Source organism: Sinohyriopsis cumingii, chromosome 14 (assembly GCF_028554795.1).
Source record: "Sinohyriopsis cumingii isolate HCF-2022 chromosome 14, ASM2855479v2, whole genome shotgun sequence".
NCBI lineage: Eukaryota > Metazoa > Mollusca > Bivalvia > Unionida > Unionidae > Sinohyriopsis > Sinohyriopsis cumingii.
Window position 1 is genome coordinate 36,831,362 of NC_142974.1, and position 26,682 is coordinate 36,858,043.

At 34.8% G+C, this 26,682-nt stretch overlaps 1 protein-coding gene across 1 annotated transcript; it reads left to right on the top strand.

The window, feature by feature from the left end:
* LOC149783590 (protein disulfide-isomerase A6 homolog) lies at positions 1-25,265 on the top strand. Its single transcript, XM_089932869.1, has 12 exons — positions 1-483; positions 6,280-6,446; positions 9,548-9,605; positions 10,357-10,483; positions 12,455-12,582; positions 13,039-13,257; positions 13,596-13,745; positions 14,903-15,060; positions 18,046-18,118; positions 21,846-21,931; positions 23,033-23,129; positions 25,200-25,265. Exons 1-12 carry the CDS (start codon positions 1-3, stop codon positions 25,263-25,265), a joined length of 1,812 nt encoding a protein of 603 aa, XP_089788995.1.
* Positions 25,266-26,682: the final 1,417 nt, after the last annotated feature.

The window sequence follows — 26,682 nt, forward strand, 5'->3', positions numbered from 1 at the left end:
ATGTCCGAGAAAGGAGAAACCTTTGATCAGTTCATCGTTAGAATAGCGAACTATTTTCAGCGGTGGATTGAATGCTGCAAAGCGGTGAAAACGTTTGAAGGGTTGACTGATTTCTTGCTCAGAGATCAATTGTTGAACACAGTTGGGCAGGAACTAAGTCAGTTTCTGAAAGAGAAAGTCTTCTCAAACGTACATGATATGGCTAAGCAAGCCGATTTCTTTGCAGAGGCCCATAGGGGAAACCAGAACGTGGTTTCAAAAGATTTTAAGTCTGGAAACCAGTCTACTAGACCGATGCCTACAGAGCTTGTGAAATCAGCTGATGCAAGTAGGTCAGTTAGGGATACAGGTCGTCAGGGTATACAATGTTACTTGTATAAGGAATGGGGTCATGTTCAAGCAAAATGTCCTAAAAGAAAGGGACTTGTACATAAGGTAGCCGTGGCTATACAGAGTAAAGGTATATCTGATAATCTGGTGCATGTAGAACCAGGTATCATACACATGGCACGTGTCATTTCCCCGAAGCGCGAGTACCAACCGCGAGAGGTTTCCTGAACGGTCGAGAAGTCGTAGCATTACGTGACACTAGTTGCACGGGTGTAGTGATCAAACGTAGTCTCGTGCAGGATAACCAAATGCTCGGGTGGGAGTCCTCATGTATGCTACTCGATCAGACGATCGGTCGCATTCCCGTAGCAAGGAGAATGGTTGAAACACCTTTCCTAACCGGAACTGTCGATGCCCTTTGTATGGAAAACCCTATTTACGATCTGACGACCGGTAATGTTGAAGGTTTCCGTCTTCCAACCATAGCAGATTTCAGGTTACCTTTGGCATAGGCAGTCGAAACGCATGCGCAAACCCGCAAACCCGCGTTTCAGAAATTAATAGTCCCTGAATCGATCTCCGGAACTTCGCGTGACGAATTCAAACGAGAACAAAAACGTGACGAATCCATCAAAACTGTTATTGAGAAAATCGCGACCAGCGCAAATAAACACTGCAACGGTGTGGGCAGCTCGAGTTTTTTTCCTTCTAAGGAACGAGCTAATTCATAAGGAGTTTAGCACTCCGGAAGGTAAGCGGTATTGTCAAGTGGTCGTACCCCAGAGATACAGATCGCAAGTACTTAGGGTGGCACATGAGTCTAGCATGGCAGGACACCTAGGTAAGGCGAAGACCACCAGCAGAGTAGTCGCTGATTTCTACTGGCCTGTGATTAATGGCGATGTCACACGGTTCTTTAGGTCTTGTGACGTATGCCAGAAAACCGTATGTAAGGGAAGGGTCACACAGGTGCCCTTAGGACAGATGACATTAATGGATACACAATTTAAAAGAGTGGAGGTGGATATTGTAGGACCAATACAACTAGTTACCGAAAGGAAGAACCGGTATATTCTTACTCTTGTGGATTACGCAACCAGATTTCCCGAAGCCGTAGCGTTACCAACTATTGACACGGAACGGGTGGCTCAAGCATTGGTTGACATCTTCAGTAGGGTAGGCGTGCAAGAAGAAATCCTTACGGATTGTGGTGCCCAAATCACCTCCGACCTCATGGGTGAAATAAGTAGGCTGTTATTCATCAAACAGCTTAACACTACCCCATACCATCCGAAGTGCAATGGATTGGTCGAGAAATGTAATGGTACCCTAAAGCATATGCTACGAAAAATGTGAACGGAACGTCCGCAAGACTGGAACCGCTATTTGAACCCGGTTATGTTCGCGTACCGTGAAGTACCGCAAGAAAGTCTAGAGTTCTCACCCTTCGAATTGCTGTATGGAAGATTAGTTCGATGCCCGATGCGGATACTACGCCAACTATGGTCAGGTGACGTCGCCAACGAGGAAATAAAACTACCTACCAGTAAGTGTTAGATCTGCGAGAGAAACTAGAAAGTATATGCAGATGGCACGTGACGAATTAATGAAATCGGGACGCAGATATGCAAAGTATTATAATCGCAGAGCGCGAAATAGGAAATATTTTGTAGGAGATCAGGTTCTATTGCTTCTTTCTACTAGCACAAATAAGTTACTAGTCCAGTGGAAAGGTCTCTACGAAATTAAAGAGGTCAAGAATGACGTGGACTATAAAAATGACATAGATGATAATTTAAAGACATTCCATGCTAACATGCTTAAGTTGTACATCAAGAGACAGAGCGACAACGAAGAAAAAGGGGTCTTAAATGTCGTTTGTACGGCAGTCATCCACGACGACAAAGTAAAGTGGGGACCACCACAAGATAGAGCTTTTTTGCGCGCTGAAAGAGAAACTAATCAGTGCACCTATATTAAAATTGCCACATGTTAGCAAACCCTTTATTTTAAGAGTAAATGCCTCTGAAACTGGGTTGGGAGTAGTTTTACTGCAAGAGCAAGATAACAATAAGTTACCCGTAGCTTGCTCGAGTAGGAAATTGCTACCCAGGGAGAAAAACTATTCCGTTATAGAGAAAGAGTGTTTGGTCGTAGTGTAAGGAATTGGGAAGTATCATGCGTATCTTTTTGGGAGAGATTTCGTTCTGGAGACTGATCACCAACCCTTATTGTATTTAAACAAGGCCAAGGTCGCTAACGCTCGATTGATGCGTTGTGCGTTGACACTACAACCTTATCGCTCCCGTGTAGACGCTATAAGGGGAGTTGAAAATATAGGGGCAGGCTACTTGAGTAGGGCATGATTGGAAATTTGGATAAACTTTTACCCAGTAGAGAAATTCCAGATTGCAGTATAACCAGTGTAAATATTGTAACATATCATTAGTAGTTATTTTTCTTTTATTGTGTGAATTTTTAACAAATATAAAATAAAGTAAATGTAGCTCATACACAATCTTAAAATAAAGCAAACGTAACTCTGTGCGAGGCTCGCTCTTACCGATCAAAATATGAAAATACTATGTGTGTTGTACAGAAACGTTCTCACTAGTGAAACTAACTGGTTGGTATCTGGTCACCTTTGCAGACCCGTCTGCTGAGTGTTTGTCGCAGGATAGAAACCGAGTGGGGTTTTGGACTAAATGAATAAGACAAACACAATGTGTGAAAGATGGAAATTTATAAAATGAATTAATTAAAAAATATATAGTGTAAAAATACATTGATTCTTTAACGCTCTCAACATACAATTGACCAACTCACTTTACACAAACATTCACACATTGAAAATAAACCAAGAATATGAATTCAATATGAAATACAGATCCAAGAAACCTCATGGACTGCATATAGGTTTCACACAGTATTGTACACTACAAAAGAGATTCACATAATCTCAAAATAATCTTATGATATTCAAATGTGTTTCAAATTAATGTCATAAACTATGAGAGAGATTCACATAATCTCTTGGAACACAACTAAGATTCAAAATAATCTTATGAACACAACTAAGATTCAAGATAATCGTATGAACAAAACTAAGATTCAAAATAATCTTATGAACACAACTAAGACTTAAAATAATCTTATGAACATACAAATGCACCCAATTGGAACAACAATTGGACCAAGCGTATGCTTCTAGACCCCTTGTACAGTCGCACGATTCCTTGGGTTTGCCCACATTCTTATCGACCGCTCCCACCCTTCATGGATCCACCTTATGTAGAGTCATACGTATACACATGTACAGACAGCATACATACCCCTTTTGAATTAGCTACGTCTACGTCCCTGGCTCAGACATACGCACATACATACATACGTATCGACAGCACGCAGCCTTAAATACTCTGGAAACTCCAGACAGCTTTAAACAACTTCAGATAGCTCTATGCATCTCTAATCAACTCTAGTCATAGTCACAGTCACAATCACAATCAGCCCTATGGCTGGAGAACAATGGAGAGCGTACACTCCTTGACGTGATCCAAAGCGACCAGTGTCGGTTTAGAAATTGATCTGACTTAAATCCATAGGAGAGTGAGCAATAGTCAGTGTAAAATACCCGTGCATATCATGTTATTAATGTCCCTTGTCGCAAGTAATTTCAGGCAAGATACATGTTAGTCGCTTACCTGAAAATACACTTATTCACCCTAGATAACGTTGTACGCATGTACAACGAAAAATAGTCAAATAGTTATAAGGCAAAACCAAATCAGTCGCGTATTATACTTGAAAAAAGAGAAAAAACAAACAGCAAAGCGATAGTGTTACCAGTATGTATGTATGTATGTATGTATGTATGTATATATATATATATATATATATATATATATATATATATATATATATATATATATATATATATATATATATATATATATATATATATATATATATATATATATATGTGTGTGTGTGTGTGTGTGTGTGTGTGTGTGTGAAATACTAATAATAATACTCAAATACTAATACTACTTCAATCTTTCATTACAACAATGTGCGACTACAAATATGTTCACGTTCTATCTCTTACTCGTACAACTGCCTGCCCAGTTAAATAAATGAAGATTGGTTGTTTAGAATAATGAGAGTTTACTGCGTAGGAGACACGTACTTCGATTTTGTGACCAATCATAGTCTGCCACGCTCAATCTGTAATTCTCAAGTTCATGTTTAGGGTGTCACTATAAATTGAATAGAATTTAATTTACAAAATTAACCGTTGAAAAGAAGATAAGGAGGAAACATGAGGGAAATTACAGGTTGGTATTGATGTAACCTTTTAATCCAAATACACTTATATGAGTTGTCTCGCTGAAAGAGCACACTGGGCTAACATATTATTTGAGTACCTTATTAATATTTTGAGATCAGTGCATAAAACATGAATTCAGTATTTACTTAAGGTGATTTAAACATGGTTATTGTACGCAAGTTATCGGCAAAACTGATTGAATTTAATATTTATGTTGGAAACTGAATACATTTTACATGCCAATCCATTTGAATGAAATCCGACCGCAGCAATGGGTTGTTCTACTGTCTGGCACTCTTTTATTTATCTGAAATTAATCTTAATCCCAATTGATTCATTTATACAGTTTGTATTCAAACAATAATAGGTTTGGAAACCATTCCTGGAATTAGAAATTTAATATTAAGAAACGATTACTATGGGGAATTGTAACATATATGCTTCTCTTGTTTCTATCTTTCCATCACTCATGTCAGTTTTGTTTCAATATTTTTCAAGATTAAAAAAATTAATGCTACAAGAGTAGATGTATGGTGTAAACCCAAAATTATTGACGTAATTTTATTTTTCTTTTGTAGAAAAGGTGCATTTCAAGTAGTTGTAGCAGTTATCGTTGTTGCTGTGTTCTTAACTATACAAACAGCTATTGTCAGAACAAGTCCATACCACTTAAGTTGTTACACCATGGATTATTTTTCTGTTACCATTTTGGCTTCACTGAATGGAACGTAAACTACACATCTTAATGATTTCTAACAACTAGAACAAAATATCGCTAATTTGTTTGTTTCTAAACATGAACAGAAATTTACAGAAGTCCAAATATATTTCAGGTACGTTTTTGAATTTACCTCTAAAACACGTTCAACTGAGGTCACTTACCAGTATCATCACCTATTTTGTATGGTTTAAATAGTGTACAGATTGTCTCATGTGTCTCACTGTATACTTTTGTATATATTTTGTGATGTAAATACCTCATAATTAACTCTTTGTATATTTATTGAAGGATTCTCCTAATCCTCCTGTCTTACTATGAATTGTAACAGTAACACTAAGTTGAGGCTGGTTATCTGTGACTTGAGCTCTATACGCGTTCTGTCAATAATGGTATGTTGCCCAGGCTATGGCTAATTTTAGTTGACTGCCTAGTGACATCTTAAGCCGGTATTATGTGGGGTTGATCGCTTGCTTCAGGGTGTGATTACAATACGGCTGAATCATCTTAGGTAACTTTGTTTGAGTAAGGAATAGTCAGAAACTCGATAGTCACATTAAGAGAGACAACAATGTAAGATCTGACCCATTCTTGAACTTGAGACCTCCCCAATTGCTCTACAAATAGCTGCCTGCCTAATGACCAGAACATGTAGTTTTTGTGGATTGGCAACTTTCCTAAAAGCGGAATATGTAATAATGGTGGCAATGCATTACTTAGGGAAAGCTTTCCTGTCCATTTCAATATGTAAAATCATTACACACTACTCCTAATAGGTTGATAGGGAAGAATTTTCTTTGTTAAAGATACTAATTAAAAGGATGGATAAGTATTCTATCAACTCATTTAATGCATTTAACTTAATGATGATGTTTTAAGGCATTTCTTTTTTTCTTATAAGTTTATTTTATTTTTTCATTCTGTTTCAGTATTATTGGTGTCACTGTTAGCAACAGCTAAAGCATTTTATTCTAGTTCAGATGACGTTATTGAATTGACCGACTTAAACTTTGATGAACAAGTTATCCAGTCTGATGACCTGTGGCTAGTGGAGTTTTATGCACCGTGGTAAAGTACCAGACATGCCATATATATCTATATATATATATATATATATATATATATATATATATATATATATATATATATATATAAAATGTAGACTCAACTGTATTGATCGAAATATTGAATGTTTCTGAATTTGTTTTTTACTTCAGCCAAGTAAAAACGTTTTTAAAACGAAGCGTAAAATACAAATAAATCGACAAGTTGTAAAAGAATTTCGTAAATGAGTGTTAATTGTGTTTTATTGGAACACTCCTAATTAACATGTTTCATATAGTTAGCATCTCTCTGTGAATAACTTTGAAGTATTGTATATTTTCAGTTTTCATTATGTTTATCGTGTTAAACAATCACCCTGCCCCACTAATGTTTCATTGCTTTAAGAGCCCATTCTATTTATGCATGATCCACACACAGTTTGAAAGAGGTCTTTGGTATAAACCTTTTCTGCCTTCTCATCTGTCTGTCTGTCCGTCTGTGCATGATAACATGTTTAGTTTATTTAAAGTAAATCAGGTGATCTCACTTATGTCGTTTTTTGATGTAGGTTGTTGATCCACCGTGGAGAGAACTGTCCCGCAGTGCATTCATTTTTTTCTTCTTATAGGCATATAGAGAATATCAGTTCTGTTTGCCCATTCATGTGTCTTATTCTATGAATCAAGTATACTGAGGATAAGTTCGTCACATGACAAGTAGGTCACTTTGAGTTCCATGCCTGCGGATTGCTTTTATGTTTGTTTTGTTAAGCGATCTTGTAGGAATACGTACATTAGGATGGGTACATTGATGTATGAATGTAACTATCGTCAATACAATACAAGCCACTGTGACATATTTTATGCTTCTAGTACGTTCTTAAAGTTCTTTGTTTGGGGTCAGTGCTTTTATGCTCTATTAATCATATAGATACACGCATCTGTATTTTCATAGCTCATGACGAGTAGAAGTCTGGTAAATCATCAATTAAAGAGCTTGTTGTTTTTATTTCCTTCTGCTATTTAATAAAATTCTTGTTCAAAAGGTATATTTAACTTTGCTCCAAAATGCATGCTATAGGTTATTAGCTGTGTTTTATGATATTAAGGCTATATTGTGAAACCAGTTAAAAAGTAATATTTTAGCATTCTAGAATTTCATAAGAAATTAGAACGACTTGGTCATCATCATGATACCGGTTGATATTGTGGGCAAACTATATTGTCTTTGGATAGCTCTTGCTGGATAATCCGTTTGAACGTTATTTACAGGAGACAGGATAATTTTTATTTCATGCGTTGTACACAAAGTGAAGAATAAACCTTCATTTCTTATCAATATAGAGAAAGAGCTCAGTGTTCTTTTCATAAATTCTAATTCCGCGGATCGCCAATAACTCACCCTCAGCACTAAAATGTGCTTCTCCTCCCCTAAAATGAACAAGCATACAAAAATCACGCATAGTCGTTTGCCACCAGTATGCCTAAACCTGTAACAATTTAAAGACATTGATCAAGCAGGTAAGTTCACGCAAATGAAATATATTTTTGATCTCGTTAATCTAAAGTTCCAGTCTTCCATGACATACGCTGTCGTTCCGACTGTCGACAAGCCAGCCAGCCTGGTGGGCTATACCATTTGAATAGAGGCACATCGCATCCGTGATCAGTACCAGCCGTTGTTTGCAGAATCTCGGTCAGTCTGTTTTGCTACTCGTTCCATCGAAGCCTCTACCGAGTCGACCGTCCAGTCGCTCGTCTAGCATAAGTTACGAACGTCCCTTCAACAGTATGTGCCGACAAGACAAGCCGTATTGAGTAATCGTCCGTCAGAACAACTAGCGTATCTAATAAGGGAATTTTGAAGAAGGAGACATGGTCATTACTCAGGAAGCGGTAGGTGGATACAGTTCGCAATCTGACACACACCCGGTTTTACTTCAGTCTCTTTTCAGTTTACAAAAGTAACGAGAATCCCAGTAAGTTATAGACCTCAACCGGTTCAACAAGTACATCGCGGCTGAGAGGGTGAAGATGGAAACCACAAGTTCCTTCAGACTTTAAGTACAGCGACAAGGATTTGCAGTCCCTTTAGACCTACCCAATGCATAGCTTCACCTCCTTGTTTAAATGGCTTCACTCAAGATTCTTAAGTTTAGCATCCTAGGAACGACATATCACTTTAAGTTTTTACATTTAGTACTCAACACCAGTTCATGGGCATTAACGAAGGTCATCAGCTGCTTTGTCTCCCTCCTCCAGTAAAGCTTGTCCAAGCAGTTGCAACAGCTAGAAGTCATCAAAAGACAGATGTTGACTTTATCATTCACTTTATAATTCACCTCTGGACTCATTGAACCAATCACAAAATTCTTGACCGAAATAGCATCTTCTCGACTTCAGTGGCACAACAAATACCAGCTCACGCTAGGAATTCCTCAGGGAATTCTCAACCAGAAGCTACGATCTGTACATCAGTGGTTGTAGAGCCCACATGTTGCCATGGCAATTGATGGTCACACGAGTTATCGTTTCGTATCAATCGTCTAGAAACAAAGCCTTGCTAAAAGCAATTAATATCTGGCGGGACCATTTCTACCAAACCATCAGTCCTAATTATTTCATGAAGTTCGGTGATAATGGTCTACATTCCTGAATCGTATTGAGCGGAGTGGGTGGATACGGGTATGAAAATAACTCAGTTATTGCGTTGTGGTTTAGGTCTGTCTGCTTTGTTGCTCCCAGCTGAAGACATGGTACAGGTTAGGCAAAGCCAAGTATCCTTAGTGTCATGTCCGACTCATCATAAAGAAGAAATCAGATCCTTCACACCACGTGATCACTTCATCCATCGGTCTTTCAACGGATTTGTGCGCTTTTGGGCCTTCTATTGCCTGACCTTTTTGCTACAAGATGTAAGGAAAACGTTTCCCACCTCCATCATGCCAGTTAAAGATGCACAATAAATCAAGAGGGATGTCGTTTTGGGGCCAACCCCTTGAGTTTATTGTGCTAATATTAATCTGATGAGACAAATATCCTCGGAGAAACAATATCTGACAAACTTATTGTTAAGTAATTGTTGATTCTTATAAATTTGGTACAACTGAATTACTTCATTTGCAGGTGTGGTCATTGTCAGAGTTTAGCTCCAGAATGGAAGAAAGCTGCCACATCTTTGAAGGTAAAACTGCTTATTAGATATATTTCAATGCCTTGTTATAACAAAAAGTATACCATAGACATCCCTTTTATCCGTCTTTAGACTGGAATGAAATTGTACTAATTTGCGAAGCTGGATAATATTGCGAAGGGATTTTTAAAGTCGATACGAATGGTCTTTACAAGTATGCAGTTGAATGATAATTATGCAGTGTTAATATAATCTGGCATATAAATCATCCGGCACGATAATTTCCCGAGTAAAGACCATACTAAAGTTAAGCTAAAAATACATTTTCATGTGATACGGCACTGCTTATTATAACGCGATCACTGGCAGCCACATTGCATACAACATTATGGTGAAACCTATTTATAACGTAGTATATGATACATATATTCTTTTGTGTGTATAACAAACAAGTAGCCATGAATATACCAGCTTTAGCATAAAACCCTTGTTATAATAAAATAAATGATAAATATAATTTTATTGCTGCATAACAAAATAAGACACATGACTGTACCCGCCTTTTAAAGGGAATCGTGCAATGAAGAAAGGCTGTATAGTGAGTGAGTTCGATTATGAGAATTTGGATCCCTAAAATATGTATTAAATTAAATTTTACAGAATACTTTATCTGTGAAAAAGTTTAATGCTCTGGACATTTATTATTTAACCATATATTGTACTTATTTAAAGACTTTCACGTATATATTATTTCAAGAACATTTTAGAAAATTTTGTGTTCTTTTTTTTTTTAAATATACAGGGTGTGGTAAAAGTTGGAGCTGTAGATGTCACTGTATACGAAAGTTTGGCCACTCGGTATGATATCGGAGGGTATCCTACCGTCAAAATATTTGGTATTAACAGAAGCGGTCCTCACGATTACCAGGGTAAAGGTCTCTTTTTGTCCTCGGTGCCTCCTTAATAACAAACACTATCTATTCAATACTGTCCATATAGTTAGCATGTTTGCAAAGGTCAATACAAATCTGATGGCACATACACGTGCTTCATAAATATACAAATTCATTTAAGAAAGGATGGACTGACGTATAGAGTCTATTCATCCTAATATATATGCTTGCACTGCACAAATTGTAACAGTTCCGATACGCAAGTGTACACACATATCTTTCCCATCTTCCTGAGATGGCCGTGGCTGAAAAATATTTTGTGGCAATACCTTGTTCGCTATTCTAGTTCAATATTAATAAATATTTTGATTAACATAAATTACCAAAGAAAGTACCGCACGATCTGTGTATACATGGACATGGTTGAATATAACAAAATGTGATTTAAACTTTTATCCAATAGCTAGCTTCGGTGACTTCTCCATGATACTCAGACAATGTGGCATTGCTGTTAGAAGGACGTTTTTGAATATTTCTGGTTGGGACAGGTCTACCAAAGACAAACTGTTTATTCTTTTACCAACTATGTTTGATAAATAACTGATTTAGCCTAGAGAGCCAAATAATTGATTTCCAGCACTCACATCCTCTTTGTTGTACTTGGAAGAAAGCGTTAAAATAATCAAGACATGGTTGTGAATTCTGCAACAAAAAGTGTTTCTTACGAGATATTAATGTAAGGTTTACTAATCACACAGCATAACATGTATTTGCAGTTTTAAAAGATATGCTTACTTGGTCGGGGTTTGAGTGTATTTATTTTTGGATAAAAGTGCTCAAGCACATATCCTGGAGAAATAGATTCATCTTTCATCCCTTATCATAGTTGCTTAATAGTGCATAACAATATCCTGCATCTTTTCAAAACTGACGTTTTTATGTTCTATATTAAACATGTATCATTGTATGTATGTGCTTATCTCGCTTATTGCTGCTCTAATACCTTTTATTTGCTAATTTCATATAACAATACATATTATGTCAACTGCACATTGCAATGGGATACAATTGCTAATACCAACCATGATGGAACGCTAAGGGCCTTTCCCAAGACATGTTGTAAACTAGTATCCCGAATATTGCAACAGTGTTAAGATACTTTCTACGGAAGTCTTGCTGAAAGAAATGAGTTTTGCGAGCAAAAACAATTGTTACATTTCCTGTTTATGTCGGCTACTTTGTTGATTGAACTGCCATTGGAGAGAGAAAATTCAGGTTTCATTTTATGCATTAGATAATATATTCATCCTGAAAGGAAACAACTCTTATTTGTACAATTATCAGCAGCTGTTGGCCACTGTTAGAGAATGCCAGTTACGTCACAAAATTCGTTTGTATTTATAATTCATACAGGTACTACTAGTTCAAACTGTGATTGCAGTATTTCCATGCTGAACATTCAATCTATTTATTTGCTAGTCAGACATTTCTGATGCTTAAGCTAAGTAAGGAACTGATGCCTTATAGTCTGGGCCCAGATAAAGCATGATGGTCCCTCTATCACATACATTGTCGTCCTTTTTCTTTAACTCGGGTCGACAGTCAGCACAAACTTTTGTCCTCTTTGGCAAAAACAGATGAATTAAAATCGAGGAAAGCTCTAGGTTTAGAGTGTTCAAACGTTTGATTTTATGACAATACATACCGCAAACAACATTCTCTCTGTAGTGTATTTATCACTACACTGTTCACAAACCAAAACCATTGCGTAACAAATTCACTTTTGTCATAGTATTTTATTACCTATTCACTGGTACATTATGCCCGTATCGAATTCACATTATATACATTTACAAAGTTTGGACCAAATTATTTGTCCATACGCATGAGTTCGTCAAAACTTTGCACTTGATGTAATTAAGAAGCTAAGAATAAAACAATTACAGTAAAGTTTTGCGCCACGTTACCTTTAATGTGATGCTTTCATTTGTTTACATGTTCTTGTAGGTTCTCGTGAAGCATCTGGTATTGTAGATGCTGCTTTGGCATATTTGGAAAGCATGATCAGGCAGAGACAGTCAGGCGAAAAGAGAGGAGGAGACAAAAGTAGTGATGGTGATGGTAGTGGACAGGAGGTATTACTATTGCTTATTTTTTATACTCTTAAGGAGCTAAAGTATTTTAGAATTTTCTTTGACTATTGTACAAATGTAAAAAGACTGGTACATCTCGATAGTTAACATGAGAAGCACTTTCATCCTTTGACCAAGAGGTGTTTATGGACACTTCTAATGCTATTATATCAAAGACGTTCACCTCTGAAGACTACGTTAAGACTCACATGTAGTTTTAACTAATAAAGTTTCAAGAATGCCGAGCATTTTAACAATTTGAACATTGCTACACTTTGTGATGCACCTCTGGATTATAGACTTTTGATTTGTCCAACTTAAGCTTCTCTTAAATTTTAATACTATTTGAATAAAAGCTTAGCATTTCCTTTAAGTCCACCTGCAAGGGTACGAGCTCATTTGTTTCGCGTTCACCAGTTGGGGGTTGCTTCCTTTATTGATTTTGTTTTCTCTAAACAGGGAAATCCTGAAGATGTAATAGAGCTGACAGATTACAACTTCCAGGAACTAGTTTTGGACAGCGAGGACATGTGGATGGTAGAGTTCTTTGCCCCTTGGTGTGATCATTGTAAGCAGCTAGCTTCACATTGGGCGACTGCAGCGGCAGAAATGAAAGGAAAAACAAAATTTGGTATCTACGATATCACCCTTTACCAACAGGTTGCTACGCAATATAATGTAAGTGCGACTATGAAGTAAACATGATTACATATTTCCTATTAAATGAAAAGTAAAACTATTTGAAGAAATATAAACCTGGATAATATTACTTGCCTTAATTGTAGACGAGCTAAGTCTAGATGCATTAAACACAATTGAAATATGATTATTATCAGTTTCAGAATATTGTATGATAATGTTTTTTTTTATATATTGCGTTGATTTGTTACAATCCGCATTATTCCATTTGTAATAAAAAAGCGAAAATTGCAATAGTGTGCTAGTTAAAATTGTACAATTGAAACACCCGAGGCTAGTATTTACACATTATATCACCATTTGGACATCTTTATCAGGTTATAAGGGTCCCGACAATGAAGTTGTTTCCATCTGGTAATAAAAGTGGCGATGCTGTAGAGTATGAAGGTGGACGTACATCGGTAGAAATAATAATGTGGATAAAGGAAAAACTTGCTGAAAATGTTCCACCTCCAGATATTTATCAGGTGAGCAAGATAAAGTGCTCCTTCAAGAGAAATGCGTACGGTATTTTGTTTACACAGACTAATATATTTAACTTGCGTACCTTGTCCAGGTAGTGAGGTTATTTTTATAAGTATATATTAGACCGCTGTATACTTTAAATTTCATTGTCCTGCATGTGAGACATATAAGGGGATCACTGTACAGGCATTACTCTACTTAGGACAAAATATGTTGAAATTATATGACTAATTTAATATTTCTTTCAATATTATTTTATCTTCGTCATACGTTTTGAAGAGGCATATTTTATGCCCATGGCTATTAATTACATCGTACTTATTCGATCATGAATATTTTCCATGATTAAATTCTAAATGGCACTGTAGTTTAAAACGATATTTTGCAACAATGTTTTACATTAGGAATTTTAAAATCATTATTAACAGATGACTAGATAACAAATGAAAACTTTGCATGCTGGTTAAACATATTTAACGTGGTTCTTTTTAAACCAGACATTATGCAAACGATTTGCATTGGTTTTCCTAAAACTCTGAAATGCTGGCAGTGAAATTTATACTTTGCAAAAAATATTGTCTAATAATATAAGAAATAGTGAACACAATTTCCGTACGTTATGTGTAAATCCTCTGTTGAAATTGTCCGTATTAGCCATTGTTATAATACCTTGCATACTGATAATGGAAGATTCCGTTGATTACATGAGCCAGAAGATCAAAATTCAATCGCAATATATAATGTAAATCTAAGTTTTCTCTCCTGAAAATTAACACCATTGGAATTGAGATTTGTGGGGTGGGTGTTAGAGAAGGCTAGTGCATCAAGACAGTCATTAATGCGATTTGCCCCATTAAAATAACAATCATATTCAAGAAAATCTGAACATCGTTCTGCGTTTTAAATTGCAAAACACTTTAGTAAATTGTGTCAAGGCATGTCATATGGAGTGTCATAATATCAATCATACCAGAGTTTCTCTTTGTATTCGATCAAAGTTTGTCACTCTATCAGATCATTGATCGTTTCTGGATAGCGTCTTTTTGATTTTCTACTAATCAGGAAAAGCGTCACGCATGCAGATGGGTTATTATTTTGATATTCAACCTATCAGGAAGAGTGTTACATTTACATACACATTAGACTTGTGTTTTGACAGATCGTGGATCCATATAGCCTGAATACAAATTGTGAGGACAAACAGCTGTGTATAATTGCCGTGCTGCCTCATATTCTGGACTGCCAGTCTGAATGTCGTAACAAGTACATCCAGCTTTTGAAAGATATGGGAGAAAAATACAAACGAAATATCTGGGGGTTAGTACTTGGTCATTAATAGATATACTTAGACAAAAATAGATGAATAAACGTTTATACAAAACTGAATGTTTATGTATATTTACTGAAATTAGAATTGTCATTAAAAATTCGGGAGTTTTCAAAATGTATTAGAAACTATTTTATTTGAAAATATTGGAAAAATTCACAATGTGATTTCAGAAAACATCATTGCAAAAAAGTTTTTAAATTTTCTGCTGCTACATTCGGTGCTAACACTTTAAATTTCTTCGTACTCTAAAAAGATAACCTAGATGGATTTCGGATTTATAGCAGAACACTTTTGATGGTGATACAAATACAATGTTTAATGATGAATGACTTGAATTAGAACATAATTATGATTAATACGTGCGTGTATAAGATCCAAATATTGGACAAATTAACAAAATCCGTACAAACATCATAATGCAAAAAATGAAAATACAAATAAATGATATTACACAGTACAAAGACAAAGTTGAATGATTCACAGCAATTTCACATGACGAAAAGAATGATGTGTATTACTCATATAGCAAAAATGAATTCACCTAAATAAACTGAGGACTTTTACTAAAATAGTAAAATAATGAAAACAAAGGGACATATACAAAATATCTTTACAATTCCAAAACTATTGGTATTAAAACTCTCAATTAGCCCACGTTAAAAAATTACATGTATGGAGCTACACACTCCATCACCAGCATAGTCGGCTACCAGTTACATTGGTTAATCAAGTATTCAGTATTCCAGTTAGTCACCAATACCATTCAATTACTTGGTCAACCAAGCAATGAGCGCCCACCAATCGGTCAGCAACGCCTAATCACCTGCTACTCGACCAGCAACACTGTTCACTCTGCTCTTCGGCTGTTATGGTTCAGTTTTACACCTGTTAAAATCAACTTATATGGTTAGCTCTACAGCTGGCACCACCTCGACTCTGATAGCTTCAAATACATCTAACACCTTGTACTATTCATGACACGGGTATATATGATAACACGTAATTACGTAATATACTATACGCTTTACAGATTACATTACCGGCACAATAATTATAAAGCAATAAACAGGTTCAGAAGAGAACCAACCTGTATCTGATAAGAATCATATGGTACAAGATATTTCTTAATTTAATTTTATATTCCTAATATAAATCTCTTGCTAAGTCACAAACAATAGAAACTATTTTGAATTATACTACGTAAGCCGAAGCTACATAGAAAATATACATAAATAAGTGTGGTAGTACAATAGTTATAACTTATAGACAAGAAACTGAGAAATAACTCACATAACTCTAGAGTTGAAGATGTTCAAGTCCTTAAGTAGACTGCTCACTGACAAGGCAGTCCGCAATGTGAATATTTAGTCTTACGGTGAAGTATTTATTCACAGACCATGCAGCCATACATATTCTGTGCCCTGGAAGTATTCGGCTATCCCATCGAAAGCATTTCGCACGTGCGGCAATTGATAAACCAAACTCACCGTTTCGAAATATTGTACAATATACATAAATCACCCTCAAATATCGTTGTACACATAAAAAAGAAACTCGAGTACATGTATTTGATAACTAAAGGGATTTATACAATTCCATTAACACCTACATCCTTGTTATATATTTTTGCATGCTGGGTTTAACACGGGAATCAACACTATAAAGGCTTTGTGGTGCTGATGAAAAGAAGAGTTATAAAAATGTAAATATAAAAAATGCAGACCACTTGAGTGGATAGACCCTTCCAAATAACTGACATCATGTTGAGTGCTACAGGAACACATATAAAGCATTGTTTTCAAAGCATTACCAAATTTCAAATTGTTGTATTCCTTAAAGTTTAATAACTGTGCGTTTGCCTTTTTTCTTGATAGGCTAATATTTCTGGGAGAGAAGTGGTTACTTCAGTTAGTAATCCAAGTGTCGAGAGTTCGATTACCGCTCATGCCATCTGGATTCGGTTACCTCGGCATGTCTTTGAGAAAGAAACTTAGCCCACATTTCCTCTGCATGATATAAACAGCATTATATAGAAAAGACCTTAAAATATCCAAAGTATTTAAATCAGTAGATTTGGTTTTCATAATTGATTTTCGCCGCCGATTTTTATACTCAACAATAGCATTATATGCGTGTAAAGACTAAAATAGCAAAGACACAACAAATAATTCAAATGCCATGACGAGACCGTCCTTTATTTAAAAAAGACACCCTCCCCCAAAAAAATAAAACCAATAATACAAACCATGCAGATGGATTCCCACTCAAAACAGTGAACCCATATTTCAGATCACATTTTCTTACGGCCAAAGGGGAGCCAGGAATAGAAACTATGGTCAGCAGTGTCCAGTTTTCATATCACTCTAAATATGTATTTAAATATTTTTTTTTAAAGTTGAATTGTTATGATGACAAATAATATAGAGAGGATTGTGACAGAAGTGACCAGAAAGTGGTAGGAGGCTTTCGAGAGACAAAAATCCAATAAGTCATTACAGATTAATTAGATTACTAATATATACATTTATATTGGGGTCACTTATTCTTTTGGGCAATTACAAATTCGAGCTTTTGGTATCCCTAGCTTAAATATACATTTTAAGAATATATTCTTAATAAATATAAGATAAGTAAGTATAAGCAACAATGATGAATACATTATTACAGGACAGGAAACACGATCAGACAGAACTAACATCTAACAATTTAATTGGTTGGTAGGATTTGCTCATTGCTTGCGAAACAAATCAAATATTATCTTTGGAAGAAAATTTAATTACATAATTTTGAGCCATTTCATTTCATGCTGATAATTATTTGTGCTGTGCTTGTTTACAGATGGTTGATGTGTTAATGATGTGATATTTCTCATGCTGATAATTATTTGTGCTGTGCTTGTTTACAGATGGTTGATGTGTTAATGATGTGATATTTATCATGTTGATAATTCTCTGTGCTGTCCTTGTTTACAGATGGTTGTGGGCAGAAGCAGGAGCACAGCCAGCCTTAGAAGATAGTGTTGGAGTTGGAGGATTTGGTTATCCTGTAGGTTACCATGCGATGTTAGATCTTATGTCCAGTTTTCATTATGACGTTTTAGAATAGTTAGAGTCTCACTCAGTTATTGCTGTGTCTATGAAAGCATGGTGAGTCATAGGTATAACTTTTCTGGCGGTTACAGATACAACTGAGTTATTGTTAAGAAAATATCGTCAAGGTTTGTGTTAAGGTTTCAAGCCATACATTATATCAAGTTATGTAGATGACATGTGTACTTCTTATACACATGGGTTGATTGGTTGATGGGTGTAACCATGTCACCATGATCTGCATAACTCTTATATGCATGCATTGATTGTTTGATGCGTGTAACCTTGATCTATAGTTGTTGTTATTGCTGTTGTTGCAGGGTTTAACGCCATTTTTCAGCACAAGATAGACTATGTATGGCGGCCAATATTAATGGTGGAGGAAGAACCCGGGAAACAAACCCTGGAAAAAACACCAACCCATGCAAAGCTTCTGGCATGCTTTCTTACGTACCCATACTGGCCGAGCCCGAGACTCGAACCCACGCAGACAGAGGTGAGATGGGGTTGATTCATAACGGCGAGCGCCTAAGACCACTTAGGTCCCCTACCATGATCTGTAGAACTCTTATGTGCATGGACCGATCTGTTGATGGGTGTAACCATTACACCATGAACTGCATAACTCTTATATTATCTGCATGGATTAATTGGTTGATGGGTTGTAGCAATGTCAGCTTGGTCTACAGAACTGTCAAGTTGGTTGATGGGTGTTCAGTTGCCTATTGTAACATGAAAGTCTATTTAGTACCGAGATGATTCCCATAATATGCCTTGTCAAGAGACACACCGTGACAACGGAACACTGTTGGTCTGGGCACCTTTCATTGCCAGAGCCCACTGACTATGAATCTGGTATGCAAACCACAAAGCCATTTCACATTCTACTCTTGTTTGTAATCCATAAAGTTTGGCAAATGACATATGTTGTACATAGATATTTCACTATTGTCAGTGTCAACATCGGCACAAACAAAAAAAATTACATATGTACTGCCACAATGCATCGTTACCGTTTTAGTGTCAGCATCAGAGCAAGTAAACATATATAAATATATGTACTGCCTCACTACATTTTTACCGTTCGTATTTCCTTGGTCCTATAAAACACGTTAGATTGAATGTTAAAGCTAGTATTCGTTAGGAAGGGTGTGCAAAGTCTAAGAATATTAATTTTGCACCTACATGTACATTACTGTTCCTGATTAAATTCTGTGCTTATTTCATGACCACATAGTTCTTTTGCACTATATATAAATAATTTTATATTGGGTATAATATAACTTGGTGAAGGGGTATTCCTTGATCAACATAACATCTTCATCACAACATTTGTCGCTGAGACTAGTATTTTATGCTTTACAGTTTTTGCTTAAGTGTTAAAAATTTATTTCTGAGTTACTGTTCAAGCTAGAATCACCGAACAAGATTATTGTATTCCGTCCAAGAAGGTCACTGTAGCTTACATTTTTTCATGACAAATATAGGTTGAGTATTTGTTCAGCCCATGACCAAATAGACTTTGCCATCCATGTCTACACAGCAGTCCATGTTCTGAACAGTGCTGTTGGAAGTAAGAATAAATGTGTTAATATAATGGTAAACATTTCATATTAATGACAGGACATTACATGTCACGATATGCTATGGTAAATATTTCATATTAATGACAGGACATTACATGTCACGATATGCTATGGTAAACATTTCATATTAATGACAGGACATTACATGTCACGATATGCTATGGTAAACATTTCATATTAATGACAGGACATTACATGTCACGATATGCTAATCACATGTTAGTGTTTGCATAGTACATTAAAATTAGTAGGTAAGAAAAGATCGAACTGAATGCATTCCATGTCAGTCTTCATTTGTAATGGCTAATCAATATAATTTCTCATGCATGAACTATGTTTGTAAAAGAGGTCTTACTGGCCGTCAAACAAACATTACTCAAAGCCTGAGACATTTAATTTGTAAAATATTCCTTCAAAATGCTTAATGATACTAGCGTCTGAGGTAGATTATGTGAATCATATATAAATTATAATCAACCCGTTATATTAATATGCTTATAATTAGAAAATCTAATGTTCTTTTTTTTGTTTACGACTTGCATGACCCCCACCAGGGGTTAAGATTTAGTTCACGATAACTATATAAAGTTTGAGTATATTTAATAAATGCTTATCATAAATGCTATCGATTACTAAAAAACTTTGTAGTGCTGAGTCTCGTAATCATTGATTACATTCTTGTTTGCTACAAAGTCTATAATCGTATTGATTACATTCTTGTTTTATGGTCTATAATCGTATTGATTACATTCTTGTTTGCTACAAAGTCTATAATCGTACTGATTACATTCTTGTTTCCTATAAAGTGTATAATCGCATTGATTACATTCTTGTTTCCTACAAAGTCTATAATCGTATTGATTACATTCTTGTTTCCTACAAAGTCTAATCGTATTGATTACATTCTTGTTTCCTACAAAGTCTATAATCGCATTGATTACATTCTTGTTTCCTACAAAGTTTATAATCGTATTGATTATATTCTTGTTTTTTACAAAGTCTATAATCGTATTGATTACATTCTTGTTTTTTACAAAGTATATAATCGTATTGATTACATTCTTGTTCCCTACAAAGTCTATAATCGCATTGATTACATTCTTGTTTTTTACAAAGTTTATAATCGTATTGATTACATTCTTGTTTTTTACAAAGTCTATAATCGCATTGATTACATTCTTGTTTTTTACAAAGTCTATAATCGTATTGATTACATTCTTGTTTCCTACAAAGTCAATAATCGTTTTGATTGCAATATGTTTCCTACAACATTCATACTCATTTTGATTACAGTCTTTTTTCTACATAGTCTATAATCGTATTGATTGCATTCTTGTTTCCTACAAAGTCTATAATCATTTTGATTACATTCTTGTTTCCTAAGTTCGTAATTGTATTGATTACATTCTTGTTTCCGACAAGGTCTATAATCGTATTGATTACATTTTTGTTTCCTACATAGTCTATAATCATTTTGATTACATTCTTGTTTCCTAAGTTCGTAATCGTATTGATTACATTCTTGTTTCGTACAAAGTCTATAATCATTTTGATTACATTCTTGTTTCCTAAGTTCGTAATCGTATTGATTACATTCTTGTTTCCGACAAGGTCTATAATCGTATTGATTACATTCTTGTTTCATACAAAGTCTATAATCGTATTGATTACATTATTGTTTCCTACAAAATTCATACTCATTTTGATTACAGTCTTTTACCTACAAAGTCCATAATCATTTTGATTACAGTCTTTTTCCTACAAAATTCATACTCGTATTGATTAGATTTTTTTTTACAAAGTTAATAATCATATTGATTACATCTTTGTTCCTAATTAGTCCATAATCAAGTTGATTTCATGCTTGTTTCATAAGAGGTCCACAATCATATTGGTAACAAGATATAACAGCATTTTCACTGGGAATTGGTATATTGTATATATTTATATACAACAAAGAAATTGTTCAATAGCAGTAGCACATTAGTTAAAGGCACTGGACTTGTTACAAGTAACATAAAGTAATCTAGAAAGGGAAATAAACCTGTTACAAATGACAGAATATTAGTCTTAAAGTAATCAATTGTACTTTTTCAGGTAATGGTGGCAATTAGCACAAGAAAAATGATGTATTCCACACTGATGGGGCCATTCAGCGATAAAGGGATAGACGACTTCTTCAGGTATTTAAATCGAAAATAAATTCCATACAGCACAATATATGGTTAAACAAATTAGTTTGCAGTGTATAAAAAAATCGTTTCATTTCTTCTAAATTTATCAAACCGAAACAAACTTCAGAAGACAAATTACATGTTTCAAGTTGCAGTCTGAGCCTTGTTGATATTAATTAAATCTTTTTCCTGGTAATACTTCTTTTTAATCACAACTGTTATAGAAAGGTGATCAATATGACATAAAAAATAAAGGTCATTTTATTAGACACTTATTCTTGGAACCAAATAAATTGGTATTTGGATGTGAACTATGGATTATTACAGCTTCCATTAAAAGTTAGGTTCTTTTTTGGCTTATATTTTGATTCCTAGTTGCAACATGACCAGTACTACAGTCATCATTGAAAACTAGGTTACTATGACTTATAGTTCACATTTTAGTGATTTGTGCTTACTTTTGAATTGACTTAATATAGGTTACCATTTATAAATGTGTCAAATTTAATTTGCTATTGTTAAGTTGGTATTTGGACCTGTCATCTAATGTGCTTCATCATTCACTGAAAATTAGGTTAATGTGACGTATATTTTTCATGGTCCAATGATTATGATAGACAATTGCGTTGAACTAATTTTCCTGGACACCATTTCATTTGGAGTCGCCTAACTTGGTCTTATAGCTTCATGAAAACAACAGACATCACTGAAAACTAGGGCACTGTGAGCCACATTTCATTGTTCAGTGATTTGTGTTTTCCTTTGCATTGGCCCTGGCTGGCTGAGTGGTCTGAAGCACCACTGTCATCTTACCTCTGTCTGTGTGGGTTTGAGTCTCGGACTCGACCAATGTGGGTTTGTTAGAAAGCTCTACAGTAGCTTTATGTGTATAGCCATTTATGAGCTGAAAGATGAGGTTAAACCACGAAAAACAACAGTAACAACACTAACTTACCCTTGCATTGAGTGCTAATTCTCTTGCGTTCATTTTATGTTGGTTCGAGAATCGCACGCACGCACGCACGCACGCACGCACGCACACATTTATGCTCACGAATTCAGCTTGCACACATGATTCAAACTCGTAATCCTGCTTCTTTCTGTATTTAGGGGCCTTTCCACTCGAAGAGTGTCATCAACACCTTTAAAGGGGGCCCAGCTTCCAAAAATAGAATCAACAGGGACATGGGATGGGAGAGATGGAGAGGTAGACTGTTTTCAGCCAGTTGGAAATTCTTCTTCTTGTTCTTGTTTTTGTTGTTGTTGTTCTTCTTCTTCTAATTATTATTAAGTCATCGATTGGGGAGTGCGCTTTAAATAGATGGTGCCATATAGTTATCACTTTTGCGTAATGATGTGAGTCTGTGAAAGTAATGACTGGTAAGAATAGTCCAATTACCAACCATTTGCTTGTGATTTTAAATACTAAATTATGAACGATTAAATAGACCTTTCGAACATGTTGTTCTGCACATTTAGTTGTAACGTTTACCACCGCATCACAACCATTTACCATTTTTAGATACATACGTTTATTGTTTGTCGATTGAAGTACCAGTAAATAAGATTTTTTTGCAAGATAACGTGATAACAGCGATACCTCTTTCATAAGGTGAAAAATATGAATGATCTTATTCCATGAAAAATTTAGGAAACATCTCCAAATAGATTAGTATTTACCGTTAGTCAGTTTTTACACTTTTATACAATAGTACTCCATGCCTAAAGTGTTTATTCCACGATTGCTATTGGGTCGGCATTGGGATAGGAGATATATGGTTTTGTTGATATCTGTCCTGCAAAACTCACCAGCAACATTACATATAAAAGAATTTGAAGACAGACAAATGCAATTTGGTAGGAAGTTTTTTTATATGTATCTTGATAACCTAATTAGGCTTTATCACGCCAATGTAATTTTGTTTTCTTTTTAAATACATTTTTCCACTTTTTGACGTGCATTGTTTGGTAAAGAAAATTAACAGGATAGTAAAAAGAAGATAAACAATATATTCAGAATCTTAGTTAAATGGTATTTAAGTTATTGGTCAGACAAGTTTTATATTGTATTTATGTTATTGGTCAGACAAGTGTTATATTTTATTTATGGTATTAGTCAGACAAGCGTTATATTGTATTTATGTAATTGGTCAGGCAAGTTTTATATTGTATTTATGTTATAGGTCAGACAGGTGTTATATTTTGTTATATTGTGTTTATGTTATTGGTCAGGCGAGGGTTAAGTCGTGTTTATGTTAGTAAACAGACAAATGTTGTATCGTATTTATGCATGTCATGTGTACAAACATTATGGCGATTCCTAAAGTTTACTTTTGAATTGAAAATGTAACAACATCACGTTTTGATTTTGTTGCCTATTAATGAAGTATTTATGGAGGGGTGGTTGCTCATTTGGTACAGTGTCGGACTTGTAACTCATTTAATACTCTTCCAGACTACCCTGGGTCTGCTACCTTGGTGTGTCCTCGGGAAACGCTCATAGCTCTCATTTTCATGGCATGTTGTAGAGAATAATGTGTTAAAATTGCCATTAAAGCCAATAAATCAACCAATCAACATTATTATGTCTAAGTGGCATACAGCTTTATATTTCCCGCTCAATAACTGGTTTAGGAGTTTATATATTTGAATGAAATTTCGTATGGGGGTTGTCATTAAGATGATCTGAATCAAGTTAAAAATTCAAAACATTTTCTTCAAAATGTAAAAAACGTTACTTTGCTTTACTTCAAAGTTTGTCCTAGCATAAATATGTTTCTATTACATATTATTGAATGGTCTATTTCTGGATCAGTAAATAGGCTTCTATTACATTTTATTGAATGTTATATTTCTAGATCTGTAAATAGGCTTCTATTACATTTTATTGAATGTTATATTTCTGGATCAGAAAAAAGGCTTCTATTACATTTCTTGATCAGTATATAGACTGTTATTACATGTCTAAATCAGTAGATATGCTTCTATTACATTTTATTGAATGTTAATTTTCTAGGTAAGTAATTACGCTTCTGTTCCATTTTTATATCAGTAGATAGGCTTTATTACATTTCTAGTTCAATAGACAGGCTACTATTGCATTTCTAGTCAGCAGGTAGGCTTCTATTACATTTCTAGGTAAGCAGGTAGGCCTTTATTACACATCTAGATCAACAAATATCCTTTTGTTACATTTAATTGACTGTTATGTTTGTAGATCAGTATGTAGGTTTCTACTACATGTTATTGAATAATAAAGTCTCATTCTATTTTCTAGGTTCCAGTTGATGAAGATGTAGATCTGAGTGATGTGGTTTTAGATGATTTGAAAGACGAATTTTGATTCCAGTCAATGTAATAATGAATTTATTGACAAGTGGAATGTTCATTATCAGTTTTGTACATGTGTTGATGTGTATATTGCAAATACATACGTAAGAATGGAATATATTAAACATAGGAAACTGAGTTTTTATATAAATAGAAATTCGATATAAAGTATGTTCTGGTCAGTATTGTATACGGTTAAATGGTATATGAATCTGTATGTCATACCCCATTTATTGGACCTATTGAATACGAATCTGTATATCATACATGTGATGTATTGAATATGCATCTGTATGTTATACTGTATCAATGGTATGTATTGAATATGAATATGTATATCATATCCTATAAATGAGATGTATTGAATATGAATCTGTATGTTATACTATATCAATGGTATGTATTGAATATGAATATGTATATCATATCCTATAAATGAGGTGTATTGAATATGAATCTGTATGTTATACTGTATCAATGGTATGTATTGAATATGAATATGTATATCATATCCTATAAATGAGGTGTATTGAATATGAATCTGTATGTTATACTGTATCAATGGTATGTATTGAATATGAATATGTATATCATATCCTATAAATGAGGTGTATTGAATATGAATCTGTATGTTATATTGTATGAATGGGATGTATCGAATATGGATCTGTATATCATATTGTATAAATGAGATGTATTGAATAGGAATCTGCATGTTATATTGTATGAATGGGATGTATCGAATATTATAGGTTACTGCATTTGTATGGGAAAATATCAACGAGTTTTGGGATGGAATACTGCACGACCTTGTGAGTGCAGCATATCCTTCCGACAAAACGAGTTCATATTTTCCCATACAAATGCAGTAACCTTTTTATTATCTGCTCATTTATTTTATTATACCTAAGGTTTAATTATATAAACAAAATACACTACAAGAAACAATGTAAATGAATGAATGCTGTATTCCAAACTAAATACACAAGCGCAGATTCGTCATTACACAATGACATCATTATTAATGCGCACATAACTCCGCCCAGATAAATTTGGACTTAGTCGCGCGCTCGACATAACTTCCTAAAGAAAATGGCGTGTCAAGTTAAAATTGAAATTTGCAGTCATATTGTGAATGAATGCGCATTGCGACAACTTTTTCCATTTGATTTGGAATGAATATATTTTGGTATTTTGTTTCGATTCGACGAAAGCTTTGTGATTTTGAAGTGGCGCGGGAGAAGCGTGTTTACGTCTGCAAATGTGTTTCTGTTTCTGTCATTGAATGTTTGAAATCATAACGTGGGAAAATTATGAAGTCTTTCAATTGCAATTATCAAAAAGACGCAATGGAATTTAATGCTTATTTCATTTTAAGTACAGCAAGGAGGATGCAATTGCACTTATCATCGAAATTACAGCACAATTTC